A 26,065-nucleotide genomic window follows, 5' to 3' on the forward strand; every position below is an offset into this window, starting at 1 on the left:
TAAAGTACAAAAATGAGTAAAGCTAATGGATGCTATTAGGAGTCAGGGGAGTGAGTGCCCTTCTAGGAACAGTGTCTACAAGAGGACATGAAAGATCTTTGCAGGATCTTTGCAGGGTTGGGAATATGTTCATCTGGCTGCTGTTTACTCTTGTTTGTTTAGTTTGTAAAGATTCTGGTCAAAATTTTCTGGCTTGGCTCTATCTCAAAAACCCTTGTAAACATCCCTGTTTTTCAGTCTATGTTTGATTATTGTATTATCTGGAGTCCCTGTGTTATGCTTTCATCTGTTGTTCTTGGTTTTAGAAGCCTATTTCCTAAATATAGGGTTTCTCTATTTCTCTGGGTTTGGGCTGAATATTGTGTTTAAAGAACTATTAAGAGAAATCATTAGAGGTCTAAGATGACATTATTCCCCTCCAAATACTATGTTTTTCCATTGCTTTTCCTTAGTATTCAGGGTTACTAGCAATCTGGAATCATCCTAATCCAAATATAGTGCTTGAGATTTTTCCAGTCCTCCAAAGACTCCAAGACAGGAGGTCTTCTTTAATTATGGCTTATTCTTACTCCTAGGGTGCCCATTAGGATTGCTGCCCAATGTGGAATTGGTTTACTCCTCATAAACAACTCATTTCCCAAGGCTTTTGCTTATAGATACTAATACTGGAGCAATTATCCAGGTTCATCTCAACAAGCTTTCTTGGGATTGTCATCCCGGAGGCCTCTTCAAAACTGACAAATAGGCCTGATATGGATCCAGCTCAGTCCCTTTCCTCATGAATCTGGTATCACAGGGTCAGTTCTCAGATTCCCAAAGATCATCAGAGCATCCACAGCCTTACATTTTTCTCTTTTTATGCAGGCACTGAAGATCTAGGAACTAATTCCTCCTTCCCAGCTTCAGCCAATAGGATGAATCACCAAATCCTATTCAGAAACAACACCTTACAATCCTTTCTGTCCTGACAAATTTTCATCCTGTACAGAAGGAAAGAGGAAAGCAGAAGCAGCAGAACTAAGCAACTTTGAGACCAGTACAGACAGAGGGGGTAAGGTCTGAATATCTCAGACATTCTCCTCTCCCCTACCATATCTCTCTCTTCCTCTCTCTCCCCCTCTCTCCCCCCTCCCTTTTCTTATCTTCTTTTTCTCCATTTCCTGTGTTTCACAAAAATATATATTTTTAATATCTTCATATAATCTACCTTCTTAGTTTTTAACAGTAATATAACGATCCCTCCAATCTTTTTTTTCCATCCTATAGTTTTCAAACTGCTGGCAAACACAATATTGTGTGTGGTTCTCAAACTTTCAAGAAAGGCTTATGGGTAGGATGAGGAGGCTCAAGGAGGTTGTGTGCCCTCCTCGAGGTCATGCAGCTAGACAGAAACCCAGGAGTATGAAAGGAAACCTGTCCAGTGCTGAGTTTAGAACCCTTTTCCATACCATCCCACTTTCCCCTCTCTACCCAGCCACACTGCAGAGAGCATTAAAGACAACTGACATCACAAATGTTCAGAACCCACTGACTCCTACAAGCTAGGAACAGTGTTTCCCAAAGTGTACAATCAGAATCTCCAGATCATTAAAAAAACAAAAAACTTGGCTCTCAATACTGAAGGAAGGACATAAGGGGACAAGAACAAAGGCTTTTTGTTTTAAAGCATCCCAGGTGATTTCAATGTACACTAAAGTGAGGGAGATGCCTGACTTGAGGCCTAGAAAGCAGAGAAACCAATTCCTCTGGATGTCCTCTGGGTTTGACCAGCCCTCTTACCTGTCTCCTACCTTCTCTCCTGCCAGGCAGACGCACTTTACGTATACCAAGCTAGATTTACAGCTGTCTACTTTAAGTTGATGGTCACTTTAGTTTAAACACATTCTATGATATAATCACTAGCATTTTTACTCACCCCTTCCACATTTATGTTTTTGTCATTATTTACTTCTTTTCTGTGTGTTTGTGCATGTCTCTTAAGTTACTGTAGTGTTACACATTACCCTACTTTTGCCTTTTAACCTTTGTACTAGCTACTGTTGGGTGACTCACTGTTTTTATTACATGTTTGCCTTCATCAGTGAAAACTTTTTTCTTTCAGTATTTTCTTATTCATATTTCCCATTCATTTCTCCTTCTTCTTAAATAACTCCCATTACCATTTCTTGTAATACTGTTTTGGTAGTGATAAATTCCAGATTTTTCTTGTCTGGAGAGCACTTCCTTCTATTCTAAATGATAGCCTTACTGGGAAGAGGGATCTTTGTTGCAGGTCCTTGCTTTTCATCATTTGGATTATTTCATGCCAACCCATCTGGCCTGTAAAGTTTCTGTTGAGAAATCAGCTGACAGTCTTATGGGAGCTTCTTTGCATGTACCTAACTGCTTTTCTCTTGCAGTTAAGATTCTCTCTTTGTCTTTAACCTTTGGCATTTTAATTATGATGTGTCTTGGCATGGCCCTCTTTGAGTTCATCTTATTTTAAATTCTCTCTGCTTCTTGAACTTATATGTCTATTTCCTGTAGCAGGCTAGAGAAGTTTTGTCATTATTTCTTCAAATAGGTTTTCAATCCCTTGCTCTCTCTCTCTCTTTTCCTTCTGGTACCCCTATGATGTGAATGTTGATATGTTTGATGTTATCCCAGAGGTTCCTTAAACTAGCCTCATTTCTCGGATTCTTTTTGTTTTTTTGCTGCTCTAATTAGATGTTTTCTGCTACCTTGTCTTCCAAATCACTGATTTGATCCTCTGCTTCATTGATCCCCTATAATGTATTCTTCATTTCAGTTATTATTCCTCCCCATTTATGACTGGTTCTTTTTTGTTTCTATCTCCTTTTTTATATTTCCTATCTCTTTGTTGAAGTTCTCACTGAAATAATCTATTCTTCCCTCAGTTCCTTATAACCAGTGTTTTGAACTCTGCATCTGGTAGCTTGCTTGTCTCCATTTTGCTTTGTTCTCTTTCTGGAGTTTTGTTCTGTTGTTTCATTTGGGACATGTCTCTTTGTCTCCTCATTTGAGCTGCCTCCCTGTGTTTGTTTCTACATATTAGGTAGAGCTGCTACATCTCCCAGTCTTGGCAGAGTGGCCTTATGTAGTAGGTTTCCTGCCAGATTCAGTGACACAGTCTCCCTGTCTACTGAGCTAGTGTCCCAAGGGTGCCCTTTGTGTGTGTTGTGTGTGCTATTTTGTTTGAGTTGAGCTTTGATTGTTGTTGGAACGTCAGTGGGTGGTTTTGGCCCTGTGACAGACTGGCTATGAGAACTGGCCATGACTACAGCATATAAGCTGTTGTGTGGGAGCTAAGCCCACAGAGCCAGACTCACTTTAGTGAAACTTTGGTGCCTACTGAGTCCACCTTTTGGGTATGTCATTTGTGCTGTTCATTGGGTGGTGTTCTGGTATGCTATGAACTTCAGGTGTTTTGGTTCTGGGGCCTCTTGACACAGGCCAAAATCTACCACTGCCTGTGTCTTCATAGGAACTACAAAGTGACCTGTGGTTGGCAGCTGCCTGTTGCTGATCTTAGAGGCATCTGGGAGTGGTTATGCTGTGAACAGAGGCCAGCTGCCACTAGTGCTTGGCTTGGGGAACAAGGCATGCAGAGACCAGCTTCTGCTTGTTTGGGGACATTTGGGAGATTCTTAGGATAGTCCACAGCATGAGCCCAATGCAGCCACCTGTGTGGATTATCATCTGAAAGAGGTTCAGGCCTGGCAGGTGAATTGGCTGGGATGAAGTCCCAGAGAATCATCATACTAGGTGGAAAGCAATGTTAGCCAAGTGAATGGAGACTAACATTTGGTGTTGGCCTGGGTCTGCTGCTGGCTGGGTGAGGCAAAGGCTCTAAAAAAGGAACAGTGGCACCTGCTAGCATTTCTGCCTGCATCTAGGAGCTGTGTGGAGGAGAAGTTCAAGAAAGGAACAATGGCGCCAGATGACACTTTAGTCCCAGAGAGGGCTTTCCCTACAGCCCTCACCCTGAAGCCAAACAATTCAGCTCCTCCCCATATGACCCTGGTGCTTTTAAGCTGCTGTCCCTTTTCCTAAACTTAAGGCAAGTGAGGCTGTACTCAGGCTCTTTAAAGGAAGCCTAGGTTTTCAGTAGCCCTTTGTGTCACCCATACTGAGTCCCTGCTGATTTTCACACCCAGAAGTTGTAGAGACTTATCTGCCCAGCACTGGTGCTCCAAGTTTGGGTAACCTGATGTGGGGCTGGGATCCTTTGCTCCTCAGGGGGGACCTCTGCAGCCAGGATATCTCTTCCAGCTCTTAAGCACCACACAGGGATGTGGGACCAACCCATTTCACCCCTTCTGCCCATCTCAATGTGGCTTCTTTTTATATCCTTAAGTATATAAATTCTGTTTGGCTGGTCTTCAGATAGTTCTCAAATGTGGTTGTTCCTTAATTTACCTGTAATTTTGATGTAGTTGCAGGAGGAGGTGAGCACAGTATTTGCCTGCTCTGCCATCTTGACCAGAAGTCCTCATGCTCATTTTTAGATTAAATTTAGATGAGCTCTGTTTTCTTAAAAAGCCTGTTAGAATTTTGATTTTGGATAGGTTAAATTTTACATTAATTTGGTAGAATATGTGCCTTTGCAATAGTTCATCTTCCTATCTGGAATCTTGGTATATCTATCCATTTATTAAGATTTTACTTTATGACTCTCTGAAGAATTTGAAGACCCTGTCTGATTCTCATTAACAACTTAATGCATAGTTTTCTTTGTTGATAATGTGAATGGAATTATTGAACATCATATTTTAATCTTATTATTCCTGATTATTATTAGTAATAATAATCATGAATATTTCTTGAGTACTCACTGAAGGTTAGCTTCCTGTATTAAGCACTTTATTATTTAATTTTATTCTCAGTTTGACCCATTTTTTCACATTAAGAAATGGAGTCAAAGAACTTGTAGCTTGCCTAAGTTTTCACAGCTAGAAAATGTCAGAGCACAGACTTCTTTTCAAGTGTTCTGAACTTTCTTTTTATTTTTAACCACATTTCAGCTGATTGTTTTAGCCCAGATAAATCATCCTATCAGCAAATGATGATAATTTTTCAATTTCCTTTTCAACATTTTTACTCTTCCCTTTTGTCCAATTGTATAACATCAATTTATTATACTGCATACATCTGTTTTAAATATCATGTAAGTGTGTACAATATCATAATATAGCACACTAATCTCTAAGCACTTCTAAGAGAGTTTTAAGATCATATTATTTAAAATAATACAGTTGATATTATTCCTATTATATTGCATATCCTAGATTAGATATGGCTGGAATTGCTGAATTACATGAAGATTTCCCATGTTCTCTTTCTATGTTTATTGTCACATTGTTTCTTATTCAAAAAAAAAAGGTAAAATCTAGCTTAAGATATTTCTAATGCTCAAAAACAATTGGTTTTAATTATTTGAATCTTCTTATTTGATTGAGGGCATATAGTAAATGTCTGTTGGTGCTGATATTGCAGAAAGGTGGGGAAATGCATGGAGGCAACCAGAGTGGGGTCTCAGACTTCATACTCCTGGGGCTCTCTGAGAATCCTGAAAATGAGCAGGTCCTGTTCTGGATGTTCCTGCTCATGTACCTGGTCACCGTGGTGGGAAATGTGCTCATCATCCTGGCCATAGGCACTGACTCACGCCTGCACACTCCCATGTACTTCTTCCTGGCCAATCTCTCCTTCACTGACCTCTTCTTTGTTACCAACACAGTCCCCAAAATGCTGGTGAACCTTCAGTCCCAGAACAAAGTTATCTCCTATGCAGGATGTCTGGCACAGCTCTACTTCCTGGTCTCCTTGGTGGCCCTGGACAACCTCATTCTGGCAACAATGGCATATGACCGCTATGTGGCCATCTGCCGCCCCCTTTACTACACCACAGTCATGAGCTCTGGGATCTGTATTTTGTTCCTCACCTTATGTTGGGTGTTCTCTGTCATCTATGGCCTCATCCACACCCTCCTCATGACCAGGGTGACCTTCTGTGGGTCCCGGAAGATCCACTACATTTTCTGTGAGATGTATGTCCTGCTGAGGATTGCATGTTCCAACACCAAAGTCAATCACATGGTACTGATTGCCACAGGATCCCTCATATTCCTCATACCCTTTGGGTTCATGATCATGTCCTATGTCCGGATTGTCAGTGCCATCCTCCGAATACCATCAGCCTCTAGCAAGTACAAAGCCTTCTCCACCTGTGCTTCCCATCTGGCTGTGGTCACCCTCTTCTATGGGACACTTGGTATGGTATATCTGAAGCCCCTCAACACCTACTCCATGAAGGACTCAGTGGCCACAGTGATGTATGCTGTGGTCACTCCCATGATGAACCCCTTCATCTATAGCCTGAGAAACAAGGACATGCATGGGGCTCTAGGAAGACTCTTCCTAGGAAAAGCCTTCCAGAGGTTCACACAAGGGTAATTTTGAACAAGGCATTAAAGAGAAGACTAAGAATTTCCTCCACTGTGTGCAAAGCATTATCCTATGGGGGATACAGAAGTGATTAGGACAAAGCTCCACCTTATAATGAGTTCAATATCTGTGATGAAGAAAATACTTATATATGTAACCCAATGGCCCTCAGACATCATCAACCCTGGCAATAAATAAGGTCACATAACACTAATGCTAGAAGTTTGCAGGATTAAAGCCTTCAACTGGCCTCACACAGGACCACAGTCCCAGTCTTACTGACATGTATCTGGTTATGTCCTACTGGGTCTCTCATGTTAGTTAGCCACACACACCTCCCATATTTTTCTGAGCTCTGCACTATTCTAAGGGAACAGTTGCCAGCAAGCCATTTATAAAAGATATCTTGCACTACTCCCACGGTAGAATTGCTGAGTGAAGTTTCCCCTTTCCCAATGCTCTGTTGGGCCCCACTCCCACTGCTTCAATTCTGACCCACAGTCCCTCTGGACACAGGCCCTGATGTTCAGGCAGAAAAGCAAAGATTTCTTTTCTGTGCTCTGGGAAGATTTTTGTCCCTTGGTCTTCAAAATAATATTATCTCTCTTGCCCTTTTCCTGCATTCCTTTTCTCTGATTGAAGTCAGACTTTATCTTGGGGTGCTCATCCTTTCCTTTACTTCTGTGACTCCTCATCTCCATCTCTTCTTCATTCTTCTAAAAAGAACATTCAAGCATATCAACACATTCTCATGAACAGGTATGGTAGTGGGGGCAATAATAGGATGGGAGAAAGTAATTGTGAACCCAATCTCTACTTAGGTTCTATGATTCTGACACCAGTTCTGATGTGTGTGTGTCTTTTTCCACACTACCAAGAAATTCTCTGTCATCAACTGGATGGCCTACAATTCAACCCAATTCTGATATTATCTACCTGGAGGTAATATCAGATCCCATAGGTTAAGGGCTCAGTCCCACAAGACTTCACTTCAGACACAGATCACGAGTCCAGGTTGTCATCTATGCTTCTGAAAGACTAGCTATGGATCACAGGTTCAAACAATCCCCTCCATGGGTTCAGTTAATTTGCTAGAGTGGCTTATAGAACTTAGAGAAACATTTTACTTCATAGATTATCAGTTTGCTATAAAAAGATATAACTCAGGAACAACCAGATGGAAAAGATGCATAGAGCAAGGTGTATGGGAAAGTGCATGGAACTTCCATGCCTTCCCTGGGCATGCCACTCTCTCCAAGTCTCCATGTGCCACCAACCCAGGAGCTCTCTGATCTCCAGGCTTTTGAGTTTTTATACAGACTTCATTACATAGGGATAGTTATTAATCATTGGTCACCAGTGATTAATTCAGCATCCAGTGCCTCACCCCTCTCCAAAGTTTCATTGGTTGGCTGATTCCCCTGGAAATAAGCCCCAACATTATGTGCTTTCCAAAGATCACCTCATTAACATAAATTCAGGTCTGGTTAAAAGGGGTTTGTAATGAATATCAAGACACCATTACACTCTTATCACTTAGGAAACTCTAAAAGTCTTAGGAGTTCTGTACCAGAAATGGGAGGAAGATCACATATATATGTATATATACAAACATATTGAAAATCACCATATCACAGTCATGTTAATAGATAGAAATACTCAATATTGTCAAGATCTCAGTTTTTCCAAATTTGATCTACCAATTCAATGCAATCCCAATTAAAATCCCAGCAAGTTATTTTTTGGATAGCAATAAGTGGACTCTAATATTTATATGTGGTTAGAGCAATGGTCTGCAAACTGAAGGATCACTGGTTTGATTCCCAGTCAGGTCACATGCTTGGGTTGTAGGACAGGTCCCCAGTTGGGGCCAGGTGAGGGGCAACCTCTCTTTCTCCCTCTCTTTCCCACTCTCTAAAAAAATTAATGAAATCTTTTAAAAATTTTTAACTAGAAAATATGTTAACATTTATACAGTGAAGTAGACTTAAAAGAGTCAGCACAATATTGAAGTAGAAAAATAGTTGATACTATGCAACTTCAAGACTTACTACAGCCCTGGCCAGTGTGGCTTAGTTGGTTGGAGCATCATCCCATAAACCAAAGATTGCAGGTTCAGTTCCAGTAAAGGTACATGTCTAGATTGTGGGTTTGGTCCCTACCCAGTTGGAGCATGTACAGGAGGCAATCAATCAATGTTTCTCTCTCACATCGATATTTCTCTCCTTCTCCCTCTCCCTCCCTTCCCTTCTCTCTAAAATCAATAAGCATGTCTTCAGGTGAGGATTGAGGGGGAAAAAAAGACTTACTATAAAGTTACTGTGATCAAACTGTTGTATTGGAGAAAGAATGGACAAAAATATCCATGAAATAGGACAGAGCCCAGACATAGACCCATATGAATATGGTCAACTGATCTTTAAGCAATGGCAATACAATGAAGCAAAAAGAGTCTTTTCAACAAATGGTTCTGGAACAACTGGATATTCACATGTCATAAAAAAAAAAAGAATCTAGTCACAGATCTTACATTCTTCACAAAAATTAATTGAAAATATATTACACATCTAAACATTAAATGCAAAACTATAAAACACCCACAAGGTAACATAAGAAAACTTAGGGTGCCCTCCAGGGTTTGTGGCTGAGGAAGCCTGGTCTATGCCACTGGGCCTGGGAAGATGGAGCAGTGTGGTTGCCTGGCCTGATGAATTGATAGAATGTGAAGCTCCAGTGGATCAGACATCCAGTGGTGTCTCAAGTCTGGTGGTCTGGCCTACAGTGATGTGGAACACATGTCAGTCCAGTGCCGGGCCCTGGATAGAATTGAGGGTGCCAATCCTGGGACCTCCCCATGAGAGGATAAACCTTGTATAAAGTATACCAGACACTCCTTCATAACCACTCTACTCTACTCTTTCTTCCTGGGATGCTGTGGGGTGGATTGTTTCAGTCTGGGACACACTGGCACAGCAGTAGGGAAGCTATTGATGCTGGGAGGACTTGGGATTTGGTGGTTTGTTGACCTTATATTACTTATAACTGGAGGGCTGATGCCAAGTGATGGCAGCAATTAGTGCACTGCTTATGAAAAAGAGCTACTCTTATGGCCCAGAGATGTCAGTCTTCTGAATTCATCTCTACAGGCTCAAAACCCTTCCTTGATCAGACCTGACCATTACTTGCCCTCTTTGGAGGGAATGGGTTTGCTTAGGACAGTTTCTCTCAACTGTGGATTTTCAACCTAAATTTTACCTCACAGACTAGAAAAGACAAGCAAACAATGTTGCAGGAACCAAGTGTATACCTTTCCCTGTGTACAAAATATACAGGCTAGCAACTAACTTATAAGCTGCAAAAGGGTTCCTAAGCTCTTTATTTCTATACATGGTATGTCTTCAATCCTGTGGAGCAGGTGGACCCACCAGCTTAAGCAAAGTGAATATTTTTAGCCTTGTGCCTTTTGTGACCCTGAGGCTCATGCAGAGGAGAACTGAAGCTGAACCAATTAAAATCTTCAGCAGAAGCAGAAATGACCATGGATTTAATGCACATTGAAATTTCAACTTTTAAAATTTAAACTGCTTTATAAGGTTTGCCAACCTGGTGTGCTATTTGGGTATTCTCAGTAGGTAGATTGAAACTGTTCAAAAACAATTCCATCCAAATGACTATAACACTGTTCTTCATGATTAGATAAGATGAAGAGCATCATGCTCTTGGAAAGAAAGACAGACTGTTATTTAAAGGAGATTATTCTTGATCACTAGATAGATTTAGGATGTGATTTGTGGGGAGAAGGAGAAACTGAGCACTTTCTATCAAAATAAGCTTGATACCATAAGCTTTCACTGTGGCTACAGCAGTCAGTCATAGAGAAAGGGGCACACCCAAGCTTTCACATTCCCAAATCACTGGGAATAAAGGAAATGTTTTGAACAGTAAGTGGTTTTGTAAACTTAGTTCCTGTCCTTTGCAATCCAAGTTGAAAAGAACTGTTAAATACAAGTAAAAGGAGGACTTTATGGACAAGTCAAATTAAGATCCTGCTATTTGGAATAACTTATAAGTTCTAGAAGCAATTAAGGTAGAACTATCTAAAGTTTAGTTTCATAAATTGACTTAAAGACCAAGATTCACAGTTAAAATAGCTCAGGATGTGCTCTATTCTTATGAAACGGCTTTTCTAAAAGCCTCAGCTCTATAACCCCTTATCAATGCGATCACTGTTTTTATACTATTAAATGGTGGCAATTGTGTAAAAATTAGAACAGATCATTCTGTTCTGTCTTGAAAGTTCTGTATCACACTGACCTTAACCTGTTGACAACAATAATAGTTGGTAGATTTTTAATCTCTATAATCTCTATATTCTAAGCCAGTGTGTTTTAGTTTGTGGGTCATGAAGAAACTGGATCTTCTCCAGAAAAATACAAAAACACATAAAATTTTGCATAGATACCATATTTTTTCAAAATCCTCACTTCTAGAGAAGTCCAGAAAATAAACTAAAATTAAAGTCTTACCCAAAATAATATATTACTTTAAGCTACAAATTCTGCTTCATCTCACAACTTTTTTATAAATTTCTTTACAGGTAGTTACAAACCCCATCAAAAGCTAGCCTCTTTTTTTTTTACGTTTTTTTATTCATTGTTCAAATACAGTTTTCTCCTTTTTACTCCCAATCCAGTCACCCCTCCCAACCCTCCCCACTTCCCTCCCATTACCACCATCCCCTTAGTTTATGACCATGTGTCCTTTAAGTTTGTTCCTGTGAACCCTTCCCACTGTCCCCTTAAATTCCCTCTACTCTCCCCTGTGGTCACTATCAGCCTGTCCTCTATTTCACTGTCTTTGGTTACATTTTTTTTGTTTCTTGGTTTTGTTATTTAGGTTCCTGTTAAAGGTGAGATCATATGGTATTTGTCTTTCACTGGCTGGCTTGTTTCGCTTAGCATAATGTTTTCCAGCTCCATCCACTCTGTTGCATAGGATAGGAGCTCCTTCTTTCTTTCTGCTGCATAGAATTCCATTGTGTAAATGTACCATAGTTTTTTGATCCATTCATTTACTGAGGGGCATCTTGGTTGCTTCCAGCATCTAGCTATTGTAAATTGTGCTGCTATGAACATTGGGATGCATAGGTTCTTTTGAATTGGTGTTTTAGTATTCTTAGGATAGAGTCCAGGCAGTGGAATTGCAGGGTCAAAAGGCAGATCCATTTATAGTTTTCTGAGGAAGATCCATACTCATATCCATAGTGGTTGTACCAGTCTGCATTCCCACCAGCAGTGCACTAGGGTCCCCTTTTCTCCACAACCTCTCCAACACTTGTTGTTTGTTGCTTTGTTTATGATGGCCATTCTGTCTGGTGTGAAGTGGTATCTCATTGTGGTTTTAATTTGCATCTCTCTGATAGCTAGCGATATTGAACATCATTTCATGTGTCTTTGGATTTTCTGTATGTCCTCCTTGGAGAAGTGTCTGTTCAAGTCCTTTGCCCACTTTTTAATTGGATTCCTTGTCTTCTTAGAGTACAGTCCTGTAAATTTTTTCTATATTTTGGAGATTAAACCCTTGTCTGAGGTGTCATTGGCAAATATGTTTTCCCATACAGGTGGTTCTCTTTTAATTTGATACTGTTTTCTTTAGCTGTGCAGAAGTTTTTAATTTTGATGAGGTCCCATTTGTTTATTCTTTCCTTTATGTCCCTTGCTCTAGGGGACAGGTCAGTAAAAAAGTTTCTTTGTGAAATATCTGAGATTTTCCTACCTACGTTCTCCTCTAGGACTTTAATGGTGTCACGTTTTATATTTAAGTCTTTTACCCACCTTGAATTTATTTTGGTATAAGGTGTAAGTTGGTGCTCAATTTTATTTTTTTGCCCATAGCTGTCCAGTTCTCCCAACACCATTTGTTGAAGAGGCTATTTTTACTCCATTTTATGTTGCTGGCTCCTTTGTCAAAATATTAATTGGCCGTAGAGACTTGGGTTTATTTCTGGGCTCTCTGTTCTGTTCCATTGGTCTATGTGCCTGTTTTTATGCCAGTACCAGGCTGTTTTGATTACAGTGGCCTTGTAGTATAGTTTAGTGTCAGGTATTGTGATCCCTCCTACTTTGCTCTTCTTTCTCAAAATTGCAACCCCTATTCGGGGTCGTTTATGATTCCATATAAATTTTTGAAGTGTTTGTTCTATTTCTGTGAAATATGCCATTGGTACTTTAATAGGAATTGCATTGAATGTATAAATTGCTTTGGGTAGTATGGATATTTTGATTATATTAATTCTTCCAATCCATGAGCACGGTATATGTTTCCATTTGTTTGTGTCTTCCTTGATTTCTTTCCTCAGTGTTATGTAGTTTTCTGAGTACAGAAAACTCTTTGGTTAGGTTTGTTCCTAGATATTTTATTTTTCTTTTTGCTATTTCAAATGGGATTTTTTCTTGATTTCTACTTCTGCTGCTTCATTGTTGGTGTACAGAAATACCTTTGATTTCTGGATATTGACTTTGCATCCAGCTGTTTTGCCAAATTCATTTATGAGGTCAAGTAGTTTTTTGGTGGAGTCTATAGGATTTTCTATGTACACTTCATGTCATCTGCAAACAGTGACAGTTTTGTTTCCTCCTTTCCGATTTGGATGCCTTTTATTTCTTTTTCTTGTCTGATTGCTGTGGCTAAAACTTCCAGTACTATATTGAATAGAAGTGGTGAAAGTGGACAGCCTTACCTTTTTCCTGATCTTAGTGGAAAAGATTTTAATTTTTGCCCATGGAGTATGATGTTGGCTGTAGGTCTCTCCTACATGGCCTTTATTATGTTGAGGAATGCTCCCTCTATTCCCTCTTTGCTGAGTGTTTTTATCATAAATGGATGCTGTACCTTATCAAATGCTTTTTCTGCATCTATAGATATGATTATGTGGTTTTTGTCTTTGCTTTTGTTTATGTGATGTATTACATTTACTGATTTGCGAATATTGTACCATCCTTGCATCCCTGGAATGAATCCCACTTGGTCATTGTGTATGATCTTTTTAATGGATTGTTAGATGTGGTTTGCCAGTATTTTGTTGAGGATTTTAGCGTCAATGTTCATTAGTGATATTGGCCTGAAGTTTTCTTTCTTTGTTGTGTGTTTATCTGGTTTTGGGATTAGGATGATGTTGGCCTCATAAAAAGAGTTTGGGAGACTCCCATCTTTTTGGAATTTTTGGAATAGTCTGTGAAGGATAGGGGTTAGCTCTTCCTTAAATGCTTTGTAGAATTCTCCTGTGAAACCATCTGGTCCAGGGCATTTGTGTGGTGGGAGCTTTTTGGTTACTGCTTCCATTTCTTTTGCTGTTATTGGTTTGTTCAAGCTTTCTCCTTCTTCTTCATTGAGTTTTGGAAGATTACATTTTTCTAGAAATTTGTCCATTTCACCTAGGTTTTTTGTCAGATAAGGTCAAGTTAAAGGAGTTCAGCATCACCAAGCCCTTATTATATGAAATGTTAAAGGGACTTATCTAAGAAAAAGAAGATAAAAAATATGAACAGTAAAATGACAACAAACTCATAGTTATTAACAACCACACCTAAAACAAAAACACAAGCAAACTAAGCAAACAACTAGAATAGGAACAGAACCACAAAAATGGAGATCACATGGAGGGTTATCAACAGGGGAGATGGAGAGGGAGAGAGAGGGAAAAGGTACAGAGAATAAGTAGCATAAACGGTAGGTAAAAAATAGACAGGGGGAGGTTAAGAATAGTATAGGAAATGTAGAAGCCAAAGAACTTCTATGTATGACCCATGGACATGAACTAAAGGAGCAGGGGGAATGTGGGTGGGGGGGTAGTGCAGGGCAGAGGGGAATAAGGTTGGGGGAAATGTGACAACTGTAATAGCATAATCAATAAAATATATTCAAACTATACTACAAGGCCAAAGCAATCAAAACAGCCTGGCACTGACATAAAAATGGACACATAGATCAATGGAACACAATAGAGAGGCCAGAAATAAACCCACACCTCTATAGTCAATTAATATTTGACAGAGGAAGCAAGCACATACAATGGACTCAAGACAGTTTGTTCAATAAATGCTGTTGGACAAATAGGACAGATAAATGCAGAAAATGAAACTAGACCACCTTCTTACACCACACACAAGAATAAATTCAAAATGGATCAAAGACTTAAATGTTAGACTTGAAACCATAAAAATCCTAGAGGAACACATAGGCAGCAAAATCTCAGACATTGCTCATAGAAATTTTTTTGGATATATCTCCCCAGGCAAGGGAAACAAAAGAAAAAGTAAATAAATGGGACTTCATCAAACTGAAAAGGTTTTCACAGCAAAGGAAATCATCAACAAAATAAAAGACAAGCCACAGAATGGGAGAATATATTTGCCAATACATCTGATAAGGGGTTAATATCCAAAATTTATAAAGTACTTACAAAACTCAACACCAAAAAACAAACAACCCAATTAAAAAATGGGGAAAGGGCCTGAACAGACACTTCTCCAAAGAGGACATACAGATGGCCAATGGACATATGAGAAGATGTTCAATTCCACTAATCATCAGAGAAATGCAAATAAAAACCACAGTGAGATATCGTCTCACACCTGTCAAAATGACTATCATCAATAAATCAACAAACAAGTGCTGGTGAGGATGTGGAGAAGGGGAACCCTTTTGCATTGTTAGTGGGAATGCAGACTGGTGCTGCCACTGTGGAAAGTAATATGGAGATACTGCAGAAATTTAAAAGTGGGTCTGCCTTTTGACCCAATGATCCCATTTCTGGGAATATATCTGAAGGACCCCAAAACACTAATTCAAAAGAATATAAGCACCCCTATGTTCCTTGAAACATTGTTGACAATGATCAGGACATGGAAGTAGCCCAAGTGTCCATCAATAGATGAGTGGATAAAATAACTATGGGACATGACACAATGGAATTCTACTCATCTGTAAAAAAGAAGAAAATTTTACCCTTTGAGACAAGATGGATGGAGCACATTATGCTAAGTGAAATAAGCCAGTCAGAGAAAGAAAAATACCATACAATTTCACTCATATGTGGAATCTAATGAACAAATGAATTAACAAGCAAAACAGCGACAGGTGAGAAGACGGAAAGTAGATAACAGCTAGTTGGGCGGAGATGGTTTGGAGGTAGAGGGTTTAAGCAAAAAAGAAAAAGGTTTCATGGATATAGACAACAGGGTGGTGATTGCTGAGGGGAGGGGAGTATAAGGGGACAACATGGTAATGGTAAAAATATAATAAAGATTATATATTTAGATAGATAGATACATAAATAGATACATAGATAGATCATGTGGCCTTTGGTTTGATGTGCCAAAACATGTTAACACTCTGAATATATATCTGGCAAAGGTATTCACAAATAATTGCACAAATACATCATTTAATTGACTGACCCCCTTAAAAGAAACTGTGTCTTTGAAAACTTAACTCTGCAAAGAATGATGCAAAACACATTTACACCATAGCCAAAATAAGTTTACAGAAAGGGAAAGTAATGACCTGTCTACGTACATAAAATTATGCAGTTTAAGGATGAATTCTTCAAAAAGGTTCATTTATTTCCAATTGTATGTCAATAAAATGACATTATATGTTATATGAATATATTAGTTCATCTTTCTCAATATTAATAGTATAAAGGAAGAGCAAAAAATGAAGTTAGTGAAATACAGTGCAATATAACACTGAAAAGTGAAAAACGTAATGACAACATGGGAATACCAGAATTCTACATCTATCTCCAGAAAAGTGACCCCCCCCAAATATAAAAATGTGTGTGCAAACACATCCACTGACACTGAGACTTTCCAAATAAGATCCTTACCAAAATCTTTTCTCTGATTTCCAGATACTGCCTTGCAGACTGGCCAGAATTTCCCTCCAGTCAGGTACTACCCTATCTCAGGCTACCCTGTCACGTGGCTTAACACTATCCACACAACAACGCTATGATTTTTTCCTTAAAATTCATCCCACAATATCTTGGATATAGTGCCTGGTCTCCTCCTGATACCTTTCCCAGAGGGTGACTCAGGTCAACAAAACAAAAGAAAATTAAGAGGGAGCATTTCAGGTTAAGGAAACATCTCCTAACCCTGAAAAGACAGGACAGCATGCTTACCACAGGATATTTGCCAGGATTATGGGGGTTAAACCCAGCAAATTAATGTGTTTCCACACGTGGACAGAGAAAGAGGACTATGTTGACATGTGTTAGAGGGAAGAAGACTCTGTCTCTGACTCCTCAGGAATGATACTGTCTGGGAACCAGGTAGGAGTCATCCCTGTGTAAAACGTCTGATTATGGAGCTGAAGTCAGTCAGACAACACTTATAAACTCTGCCTTTGAGAACACATGTGAGCCTACATACTCCTTTCATTTCTCTACGTGTTGTTTTCTGCAGCTTTAAAATGACAGTACTGGCTTATCTCTGCCTACCTCCATACTACCACAAACTTGAAATCTCTTTTCAGAATTTCTTGAAAAATATAGAGGACTCTGTTATGATATACTTGTGAATCCTATTTTAAATAAAGAAATTGGATATGGTAGACACTAAGCAGACACTAGAATGTTGAGCAGTTACTTGGACTTTATGCTGCCTGAAGAACAGTCCTGTAAGTCACAACACAGAGCCTCAGTGATCTGGCCTGGAAGTAGGGAGAAGCCTAAGGCACGTGTGCTCTAGCCCAGCTAACTCAGTATGCCTGAACATATATGCGGCTTCTGGGCTTTGGCCTAGGACCCTTTTGGTATTCATTATAGGCACATGGAGATCCACCCTCTGTAGTCATCACCTGAGCCATTACAACATTCCTTCTTGCTTCTCTCCTACTTTTCTGGGCCTGAGGGACACTGGGTCCCAGCACAACTTACGTCTTGGAAAAAAAACATTAATAACAAACAAAGTGAACCCCAAAGTCTCTCTGGAACATGTCCCCTAGGAGGAGTAGGGTAGGAGCTTCTTAATGACTAGTCATCCTTTCAGCAGGAAAACAGGTATCAGAGAAAGCAACCTCATGCCTTAGTCCCACCAGGGATGCTGCCCTGGGTTCCAGAGCCCAGAAGGGCACTTCCTTCTCTGACTCGCTCATTACTTTTAGTCTTAAAACATTTGACTTAGGACACATGTCAGATTGATAACCTGTCATTCTGTGCAGTTCAATTATTGCTTCATAGATATTATTCCAAAAACAGGGGAAGAGACATTCTTTATTGGTCAATTTATTCAATCATGTAATCCCATAATTTATCCCTAGTATATTTAAGAAAAGTAATGTGAGTTACTTTAACATGATCCTCCTCATTAATTTTGGTATCTGATCCCAGTCCTTAAACACAGCACAATTGCTACTCCTTGAGAATGACTTTCCTAAGCTGCCCAGCCAGATTTGATAGCTGTATCTTGGATCTCTATGAGGTAACTGGATGAAAAGAATAAATGGGAAAAAAAAAGGTTGTTTTGAGCAAAGTAAACAATATATGCAAAGATTTAAGAGTTTAAGAAAAACTTGGCATATTCAAGAAACTAAACAAATTTCAAAATGGCTGTAGCATATTGTGTAACTAAAGAGAATGCATGGGATGGGGCAAGAGAGTCAGGCAGAAGTCTCCTCATGCAAGGCCTTTATGATGTGGTGAAGCACTTCACCTTTGTCATAAGCAAGAATTCTCCAAATGGTTTTAAAAAGACAACTCTATACTCACATTTAAGTTTTAGGAATTTAGTTCTGATGAAAGTGAGGAGAGTGCACTGGCACTGATCATCAAAAAGGCAGAGAAATGCTTTAGAAGGCGTTTCAGCACCCGAAGGTGAGAGACGACAGTGACCTTAATTAAGGGAATGACAACAGGTCTCAAAGTGGATATGTTAGAGAATTTGTCACTTTAGGTGGCCACAAAACAACACAAATTTTTAATATTAAAAGGGGTGTTACAGGCTAGATAAAAATTCTCATGGACAGAATGAGGCATTGATGCAAGCACCACAAACTGTCAGATGAACAAAGAATTCAGAAACAATCACACATACACAGTCACCCCACTACTGGAAAGACTCACAGGGCAATACAGGGGGGAGGATGGTCTTCCCAGTAAGTGGGACTGAATATGTTGGATATCCATACTTGAGGAGAAAAATGTATCTTGATCTCTCTCTCCCCAACCTAATAAAAAATCAATTCTCAATTGATCACACATCGAAATGTGAAAGATTAAACATGTCTCTTAGAGGAAAATATATGAGAATATGGGCAATGATTCTCAAAGAAAATATAAAAAGTAATAATTATAAAATGAAAATTGATAAACCATGCTATTTTAAAATTAAAATCTATTTCTCAGCACCCACCATTAATTGTATGAAGGTGAACCACGCTCAGATATTCACACAACAGAACACTATACAGCAATGAAAATGAACAATCTTCAAGCACATACAATAATATAGATGAACCTCATGTATACAACAAGTGAGACAAAAAAGAGTATGAAAGATACTGTTTAAATAAAGTACAAAAATGACCTGGCTGGTGTACCTCAGCGGATTGAGCATGGGCTGGGAACCAAAAGGTCACCAATTTGATTCCCAGTGAGGGCATGTGCCTGGGTTGCGGGCCAGGTCCCCAGTGGGGGCCATGTGAGAGGCAACCACACATTGATGTTTCTCTCCTTCTTTCTCCCTCCTTTCCCCTCTCTCTAAAAATAAATAAATAAATAAATAAATGTCTTTAAAAAATAAAATGATCCTTTTATAAATACATACATACATACATACATACATAAATGTACAAAAATGGGTAAAACTAAGGAACGCTATTAGGAGTCAGGGGAGTGAGTGCCCTTGTAGGAACACTATCTAAAAAGAACATGAGAGATATTTGTAGGGCTGGGAATGTGTTTATCTGACTGGTAACCTGTGTCTGCTCAGTTTGTAAAGAGTCCTGCTAAAATTTTCACACTTGGTTCTATATTCCAAAATATTGTAAGCATCATTGTTTCTATTCTATGCCTAATGATTGTACTATCTAAAGTCCATGTGTGCCTACAGCTATTGGTTCTTCTTTTGGGAATCTTATTTCCTTATATGTCTGTTTATCTTTGGATAGTGTACTGATAACATGATTAAAAGAAATAATTTGAGGTCTAATTTGTTATATCCTCCAAATGTGATTTTTTAAAATCTCTTTCACAGCTGTGGCCAGGTAGCTCAGTTGGTTAGAGAGTCATCCCATACACCAAAAAGTTTTCGGGTTCAACTCCCGGTCAGGGCACATGCCTGAGTTTCAACTTTGGTCCCAGGCAGGGCACAGGTATGGGGCAGCCAGTCAAAGGTTCTCCCTGACATCTCTGTCTCTCTCTGTCTCTCTCCTCCCTGCCTTCCTCTCTCTCTCTTTAAAATCAATGGACATATCCTCTTAAGAAAATCTCTTTCACTTAGTATTTGGAGTGACTAGCAATCTGGGCATCATCTTAGCCCAAGTTCAGTGCTTGAGATTTCCCAGACCTCTGATGACTCAAGGCCAGGATGCACTGTATGAGAAGTCTTCATTACTTCTGGCTTATTATAACTTCTAAGGCATCTTTTAATATCAATGCCCAATGCTGTTTCCTCCCTATAAACAAGACTCATTTCTCAAAAACTTTGCTTACAGGTATTAACCCTGGAGCAATTATCCAGGTTCATTTCAACAAGCTGTCTTGGGAGTCCCCCTTCCAAAGCCCCTCAAGGCCTCTCCAAAACACATAAACAGGCCTGACATGGTCCCAATACGCCCTCCTTGTTTATAAGCTTGGGATCCAGCCAGCAGCTCTCAGATACCCCATCCTCATCAGGGCATAAACAACCTTACCTTCTGTCTCCATTTTTAAGGACTGATTATCTAGGCACCAATGGGCCTGCTTCCCACCCTTAGCCAAAAGGATGAGTCATCAAGTCCTATTCAGACAGCAATGTCTCGGCCCTTTATATCCTGACTGAAATGTCATCCTTTATATGTTGAAAGTGGAGGCAGCAGAACCAGGGAACTCTGAGACCAGCCCAGAGCAGTAGGTAAGGTCTGGACAGTGCTGGCTAATGCTTCTCCCTCCTTTCTCCCTTTCTTCTCTCCTCTCCTCTCTTCTCTGCTCTTCTCTTATTCTCTCTCTCTCCCTCTCTCTCTCAGACACACAAACATACTCACATACTTTGAAAATCTTCCTATCATCTAATTCCTTATTATTTAAAGGTAATATAAGAAGCTCTTCAATCATTTTAACATTCTGTAGTTTTCAAAGTGCTGTCGCACACCCATGCACGCCTATCAAACCGGTAAGTGAGGCATCACTGGGGAGAGGAGGAAGCCCAGAGAGACTGCAGGCCCTCCTCAAGGTCACACAGCTAGGGAGCACCAGACAAGGCCAGTTGTCTAGTGCTGAATTGGAGCTCCTTTCCATTCTGCCCCCATGCTCTTTCCCCTCTCCACTCAGCTACACTTCACAGGAGTTTGTGTCTCTAAGGCTCAAGTGTTCTGACCCCACTGACTGTTACAGACTCAGAACAGCATTTCCCAAAGTATGTCATTAAATCACTGAGCGCTTGCTGAACTGACTTGGTTTTCAGAGCATAACCAAGAATCAAGAAAGGGGGAAAGGCTTTTGCTTTAAAGCATTGCAGGTGATTCCGATGTGCACCAGAGTATGGGAAAAGCCTGGGTTGAGGTACCGATTCCTCTGGATGTCCCCTGACTTTTCCCAGCCCTCCTACCTGTCTCCTACCTTCTCTTCTGTCAGGCAGATGGCCCAGAGGGCCCTGAACCCAGGCAACTAGCTATGGAAGGAAGTTGTTTCTGATGTGGTCTAAGGAGATGGACGACTTTATGGCAGAAACAGAGGTGGTGGCTAGGGTGCTCAGGGATGGAGTCACTCTGACTCACATGGTGCTCTTTTTCATCCTCAGATCTATATGGGGGTCTTGAGTGGTCTCTGGAATGAGCCCATCCATTCCCCTCTATTGGTCATGGTCAACTCTTTTCCTAAGAGCCAAACAGCCCTCCCTTTGGTAGCCTCAGGTTTTCAGGATGTCTGATGTCTGTTTTCTCTCAGTGCTAGGCTAACAAAAAGCAAACACCTAGCTTGGCACTCCCAGTCAAAGCCACTCAGTGACACTGGGAAGATCTCTTTAGTTAAAATCCTCACTTCAGTACCAAGAAATAGATAACTTCATTCATGGTGTAGAACCATAGAACAAATAATACACATAGAAACTGTATCCAAAAAAAGGCTCTAGGGCCTGTGCTAAGGGTTACTTGAATTTTCACTCAAATGTCAAAGGACCACCCTATGGTCACTGTCTGATTCAGAATCTGCAGGTCAGCCCACCATATCACAACACCATCTGTGATGGGGAACTCACCTCTCCTGAGAGCCCTCTTCACTGGCACAGTACTTGGGAAAATAGTGTGGCTCATCTTTCTATCTCCCTTTTAGTTTCTATCTCCTGACCTGGCGAACCCATATCCCTTTGTGTGGGAAGTCTATAACAATGTTTCCTCCCTCCCCTCTCACTAATGTAGATAGCACCAGGGGGCCAGCTGCAGCCTCCACCTGGACATTCTGCCAAGCTCCTGGCAGGCACTGGTGGGCTGAGGCTGTTTCTGTCTGAGTGAGAGGCAGAGCCAGCCCAGGATGGAGCTGAGACTGGGCCCCTGGACCACTCTTTGTCCTGAAAGCAGGGTTTCCTACCTGAGGGTTTTGGGAGACAGTAGCTTCAAGGAATGATAAGTAATAGGACTTGTCTGGAATCCCCATAACAGCTGCTCCCATTTACACAGGGCTTCCAGGCTGCAGAAGTGGTTCCACACCCAGCATTTCAGCTCTGCTCTAAGCCCACAGTGAGTGGCATCATCACTCCTGTCTCACATGTGGTAGAGCATTGAGGGTGTGGACCCTAGAGGCAGAAAGGAGAGGTCAGATCCACACTTCCTGACCTGTGGTTGAGCAGCAATAGGAAACCCATCCACCTTCAAGATCTCAATCACTGCATCTATAAAATGGAAAACTAGAAACAAATGGTGCTGTTGTGTGGGAAAAAAATATAAGAGACACATCATCTAACCAAGTATTCAGTAGTTGTTTAATCAAAAAACGGTTGTGTGTGTTAAGCTGGGACATGGACCCAAACTTCTGATGCAGAATTTCCTTCCACTGCATCACCGACATTGAATAGATATGTGGGAATTCCACTCCATTCATTGGCATAACAAATCCATTCATTTGCTGAGGGTCAGCTGGCCTCCCCCCTAAGACCAAGAGCTCCAAAATACTTTCATCTCCTAGGTTAGTCACAGTTCCCACCTTTGCATTAGGAAATCCTGCTGCTACTTTAACTTAGTCATGTTCCTGATTGAATTTTCAGAACGAGCTCCACACTTCCATTGTACATTGACTGACTTTCCAAACAACTGCATTTTTATCTGTACTATTGCTTCTTCATTTAGGTTCTTGGGTGTATGACTCTTCTCCATCCTTTCATCTTAAATGCATGGAATGCCTGCTATTCTATACCATTCAGTTCAAGCCTCCTGTCTTGATCCCTGTGCTGCACCTGACTCTGTGTGGAGTCCTGGGACACAGAAATGAAAATGATATTGTTCCTGCTCTCAAGGCCCTCACAGGCCTGTGGGGTTGGGGGGAAAGGTGATCTGACATTTAAGCAAAATGTAGAATGGATCAATCACTAAAAAATATAAAGATCAAAAATAAGGCAAAGGCTGAAATGGTACCCCAGGGGCAAGAGTTGATGTCACCAGGAGGAAATGGAAAAGCAGATTGGAGAAAGTACATTTGGTAAAAAGGAGCAGCTGGTCAGAAGGATGGAGGCAAAGTATTTTGAGACCTTGTGGAAAATACAAGCTGTGAGGGTGGCAGAGAGAGTGCAAGATCAGGGGGACAGGAGAGCCACTGGGGACTACATGGCCACAAACCTGGGCTGTTCTGGAGGCAACGGGGAGCTCAGCTGCTGCAGGGAAGCTGTGTGGTCAGATCTGTAGTCTAGCGAGCACACCTTGTGCAGCAAGGAGGTTGCCGAGGCCATGCTCGATTATGTGAACTTCCTCCTTTCCTTCTCACAGTGACACCAAGGACTGGGTCCTACTAGCAGCGCAGAAGCATAATTGGTAATTTTTCTATTTTACTAGGTAAGAGTAAACTATATTTTAATTTAATAATTATCATGAACACACATGTGAGTGGAATACACACTGATTCAGAATGGCTTCACTGTGTGCCTTTAACTGGACAGACTGCACCCTTTTCTTATATCTCTACTGGTGGGAACTGAGGTTGTTTCTTTTTCCTTTTTCCTTTTTTTAAATAAGGCCCTGATCAACATCCCATATGTCCATATATCTGTGTTTCTGTCCTGTTATAGTTTAAGATAAACCCCTAAAACCAGGGTTGCTCAGAGATATATCCTGCCCTACAGCCTGGTCTTCCAGGTCCTCCAAAACCACATTCCAGTGTTTCTCTTACCATTCGTCATCCTTACTTCTATTCTTTTCCTTGGCATCCTGAGGGGTATTTTAAAACTGGCATTCCAAATAATTGATCCTATTGTCTGCAGTAATCCAAACTACTCTCCATTACTCCAGCACATACACTTTTTTCTTGGCTGACTTCTTTCTTGACACCTAATGGAGATGTAATTCACACATCACATCCAATTCACATACTTAAGTGTCCCCTTCATTGGCTTCTAGTATATTCACAGATAAGTGCAACCATCACCTCGGTCAACTTTAGAATATTTCCCCCACGCCCCATAAAATCACTGTACTCTCCAGCTGTCACCTTTTGCCCACTGCCCTCCTCCCAGGCCTAAGCTACTACAATCTACTTTCTTTCTCTATAGAGCTCCCTATTCTGGCCTTTCATATGAGTGGAATTGTAGAATATGTGGCCTTTTGTGAAGGCTTCTTTCACTGAGCATACTGCTTTCAAGGTTCATTCATTCATTCACATTGTAGCATGTGTCAGCACGTCATTGCTTTTTATAGCTGAATGATATCCCCTTGTATGGACATACTGCTTTTCATTTATCCATGCACATGAGAGAGACATACAGATCATTTCACCTGTTGGATATTATAATATTACCGCAACATTTATGCACAAGTTTTTATGTGTACACATGTGTTCACTTCTCTTGAGAGATACCTAGAAATGGAAATGCTGAGCCATGTGGTGACTCCATGTTTAGCCTTTGGGGAGCTGCTACACTGCTTCCAAAATGACTGCACTATCTTACGTGCCTGCTAACACTGTGTGAGGGTTCTGATTAACTGAAAACGCTTGTTCTTATCTGAATTGTTCCTCCTACCCATCCTAGAGGGCGAAAGGGCATCTAACTGTAGCCTTTATTTGTGTTTCTCTGATGGTTAATGTTGAGCATCTTCTCATGAGCCTATTGGCCATTTGGACATCTTCCTTGGAAAACTGTCTTCAGAATCTTTGCCCATGTTTAGTTGGGTTATTTTAATTTTTATTATTGAGGTATAAGAGTTGTTTTTATATTCTACATAGAAATCCCTTATCAGATAGATGATTAGAAAATACTCTCTACCACAGTGGGATTTCTTTCTACTTTCTTAATGGTGTCATTTGAAGAACAAACAGTTTTGATTTTCATTAAATCCCATTTACCTATTTTTTCTTTTGTTGCTCATGCTTTTGGTGTCACATCTAAGGTCATGAAGATCTGCCTGTGTGTTTTTCTGAGAGTTTTTATGCCTCGAGCTCTTTTATTTAGGTCATTTATCCATTTTCAGTTAAATTTTGTGTACAGTATGAATAAGGGTCCACCTCTTTGGCATTGGGTTATCTTGGGGTCCCAACACTATTTGTTGACAGTATAAAGATAGTGGGGAAACCCCCACTGAATGATCTCAATCTCTTTGTCAAACATCATTTGACACATGGGTTTATTTCTGAACTCACGGTTCTCTTCCACTGAGCTACATGTTTGGGTTTGTGGCAGTACCACACTGTCTTCATTACTGTTGCTTTGTAGTTAGCTTTGACATTGGGAAGTCGAGTCCTCCAAATATGTTTTATTTTTCAAGATTATTTTGATCATTTGAGGTCCTTCACAATTGCATATGAATTTTAGAATCAATCTGTGTCAAGTTCTACAAAGAAGTCCTGGAATTCTGATAGGACTGCATTGAATCTGTAGCTCTCTTTGGAGACTGTTGCCTTAACAATGTTAAATCTTGTAATCCATGCATGGGATTTCTTCTGTTTATTCAGATCTATAATTTATTTTAACAATGTTTGTGGTTTTCAGAATATATATTTTGCATGTCTTTTGTTAAATTTGTTCCTAGGGATCTTTTTCTTTTGAATGATATCATGAATGGCCTTATTCTTCTCAATTTCATTTCTAAATTGTTCATGGCAAGTATGAATACATTTTATTTTTTAATATTGATCTTGTATCCGGCAATCTTTATTACTTTATCAGTTATAGCAGTTTTAGGAGGATTTTCTCTATGCAAGATCCTGTGCTCCATGAAC

General features: G+C 40.2%; 1 protein-coding gene across 1 annotated transcript; it reads left to right on the forward strand.

The window, feature by feature from the left end:
- Nucleotides 1-5,438: 5,438 nt before the first annotated feature.
- LOC114503780 (olfactory receptor 1D2-like) lies at nt 5,439-7,986 on the forward strand. The gene has a single exon (XM_028521393.2). The coding sequence runs from the start codon at nt 5,509-5,511 to the stop codon at nt 6,454-6,456; it is 948 nt and encodes a 315-aa protein (XP_028377194.1). The 5' UTR covers nt 5,439-5,508; the 3' UTR covers nt 6,457-7,986.
- Nucleotides 7,987-26,065: the final 18,079 nt, after the last annotated feature.

The sequence above is a fragment of the Phyllostomus discolor genome, chromosome 8 (genome assembly GCF_004126475.2).
Source record: "Phyllostomus discolor isolate MPI-MPIP mPhyDis1 chromosome 8, mPhyDis1.pri.v3, whole genome shotgun sequence".
NCBI classification, from domain to species: Eukaryota; Metazoa; Chordata; class Mammalia; order Chiroptera; family Phyllostomidae; genus Phyllostomus; species Phyllostomus discolor.

Bases quoted from the DNA above. Each gene is read 5' to 3' on its own strand.
- LOC114503780 (XM_028521393.2), top strand. From the start codon at position 5,509: ATGCATGGAGGCAACCAGAGTGGGGTCTCAGACTTCATACTCCTGGGG.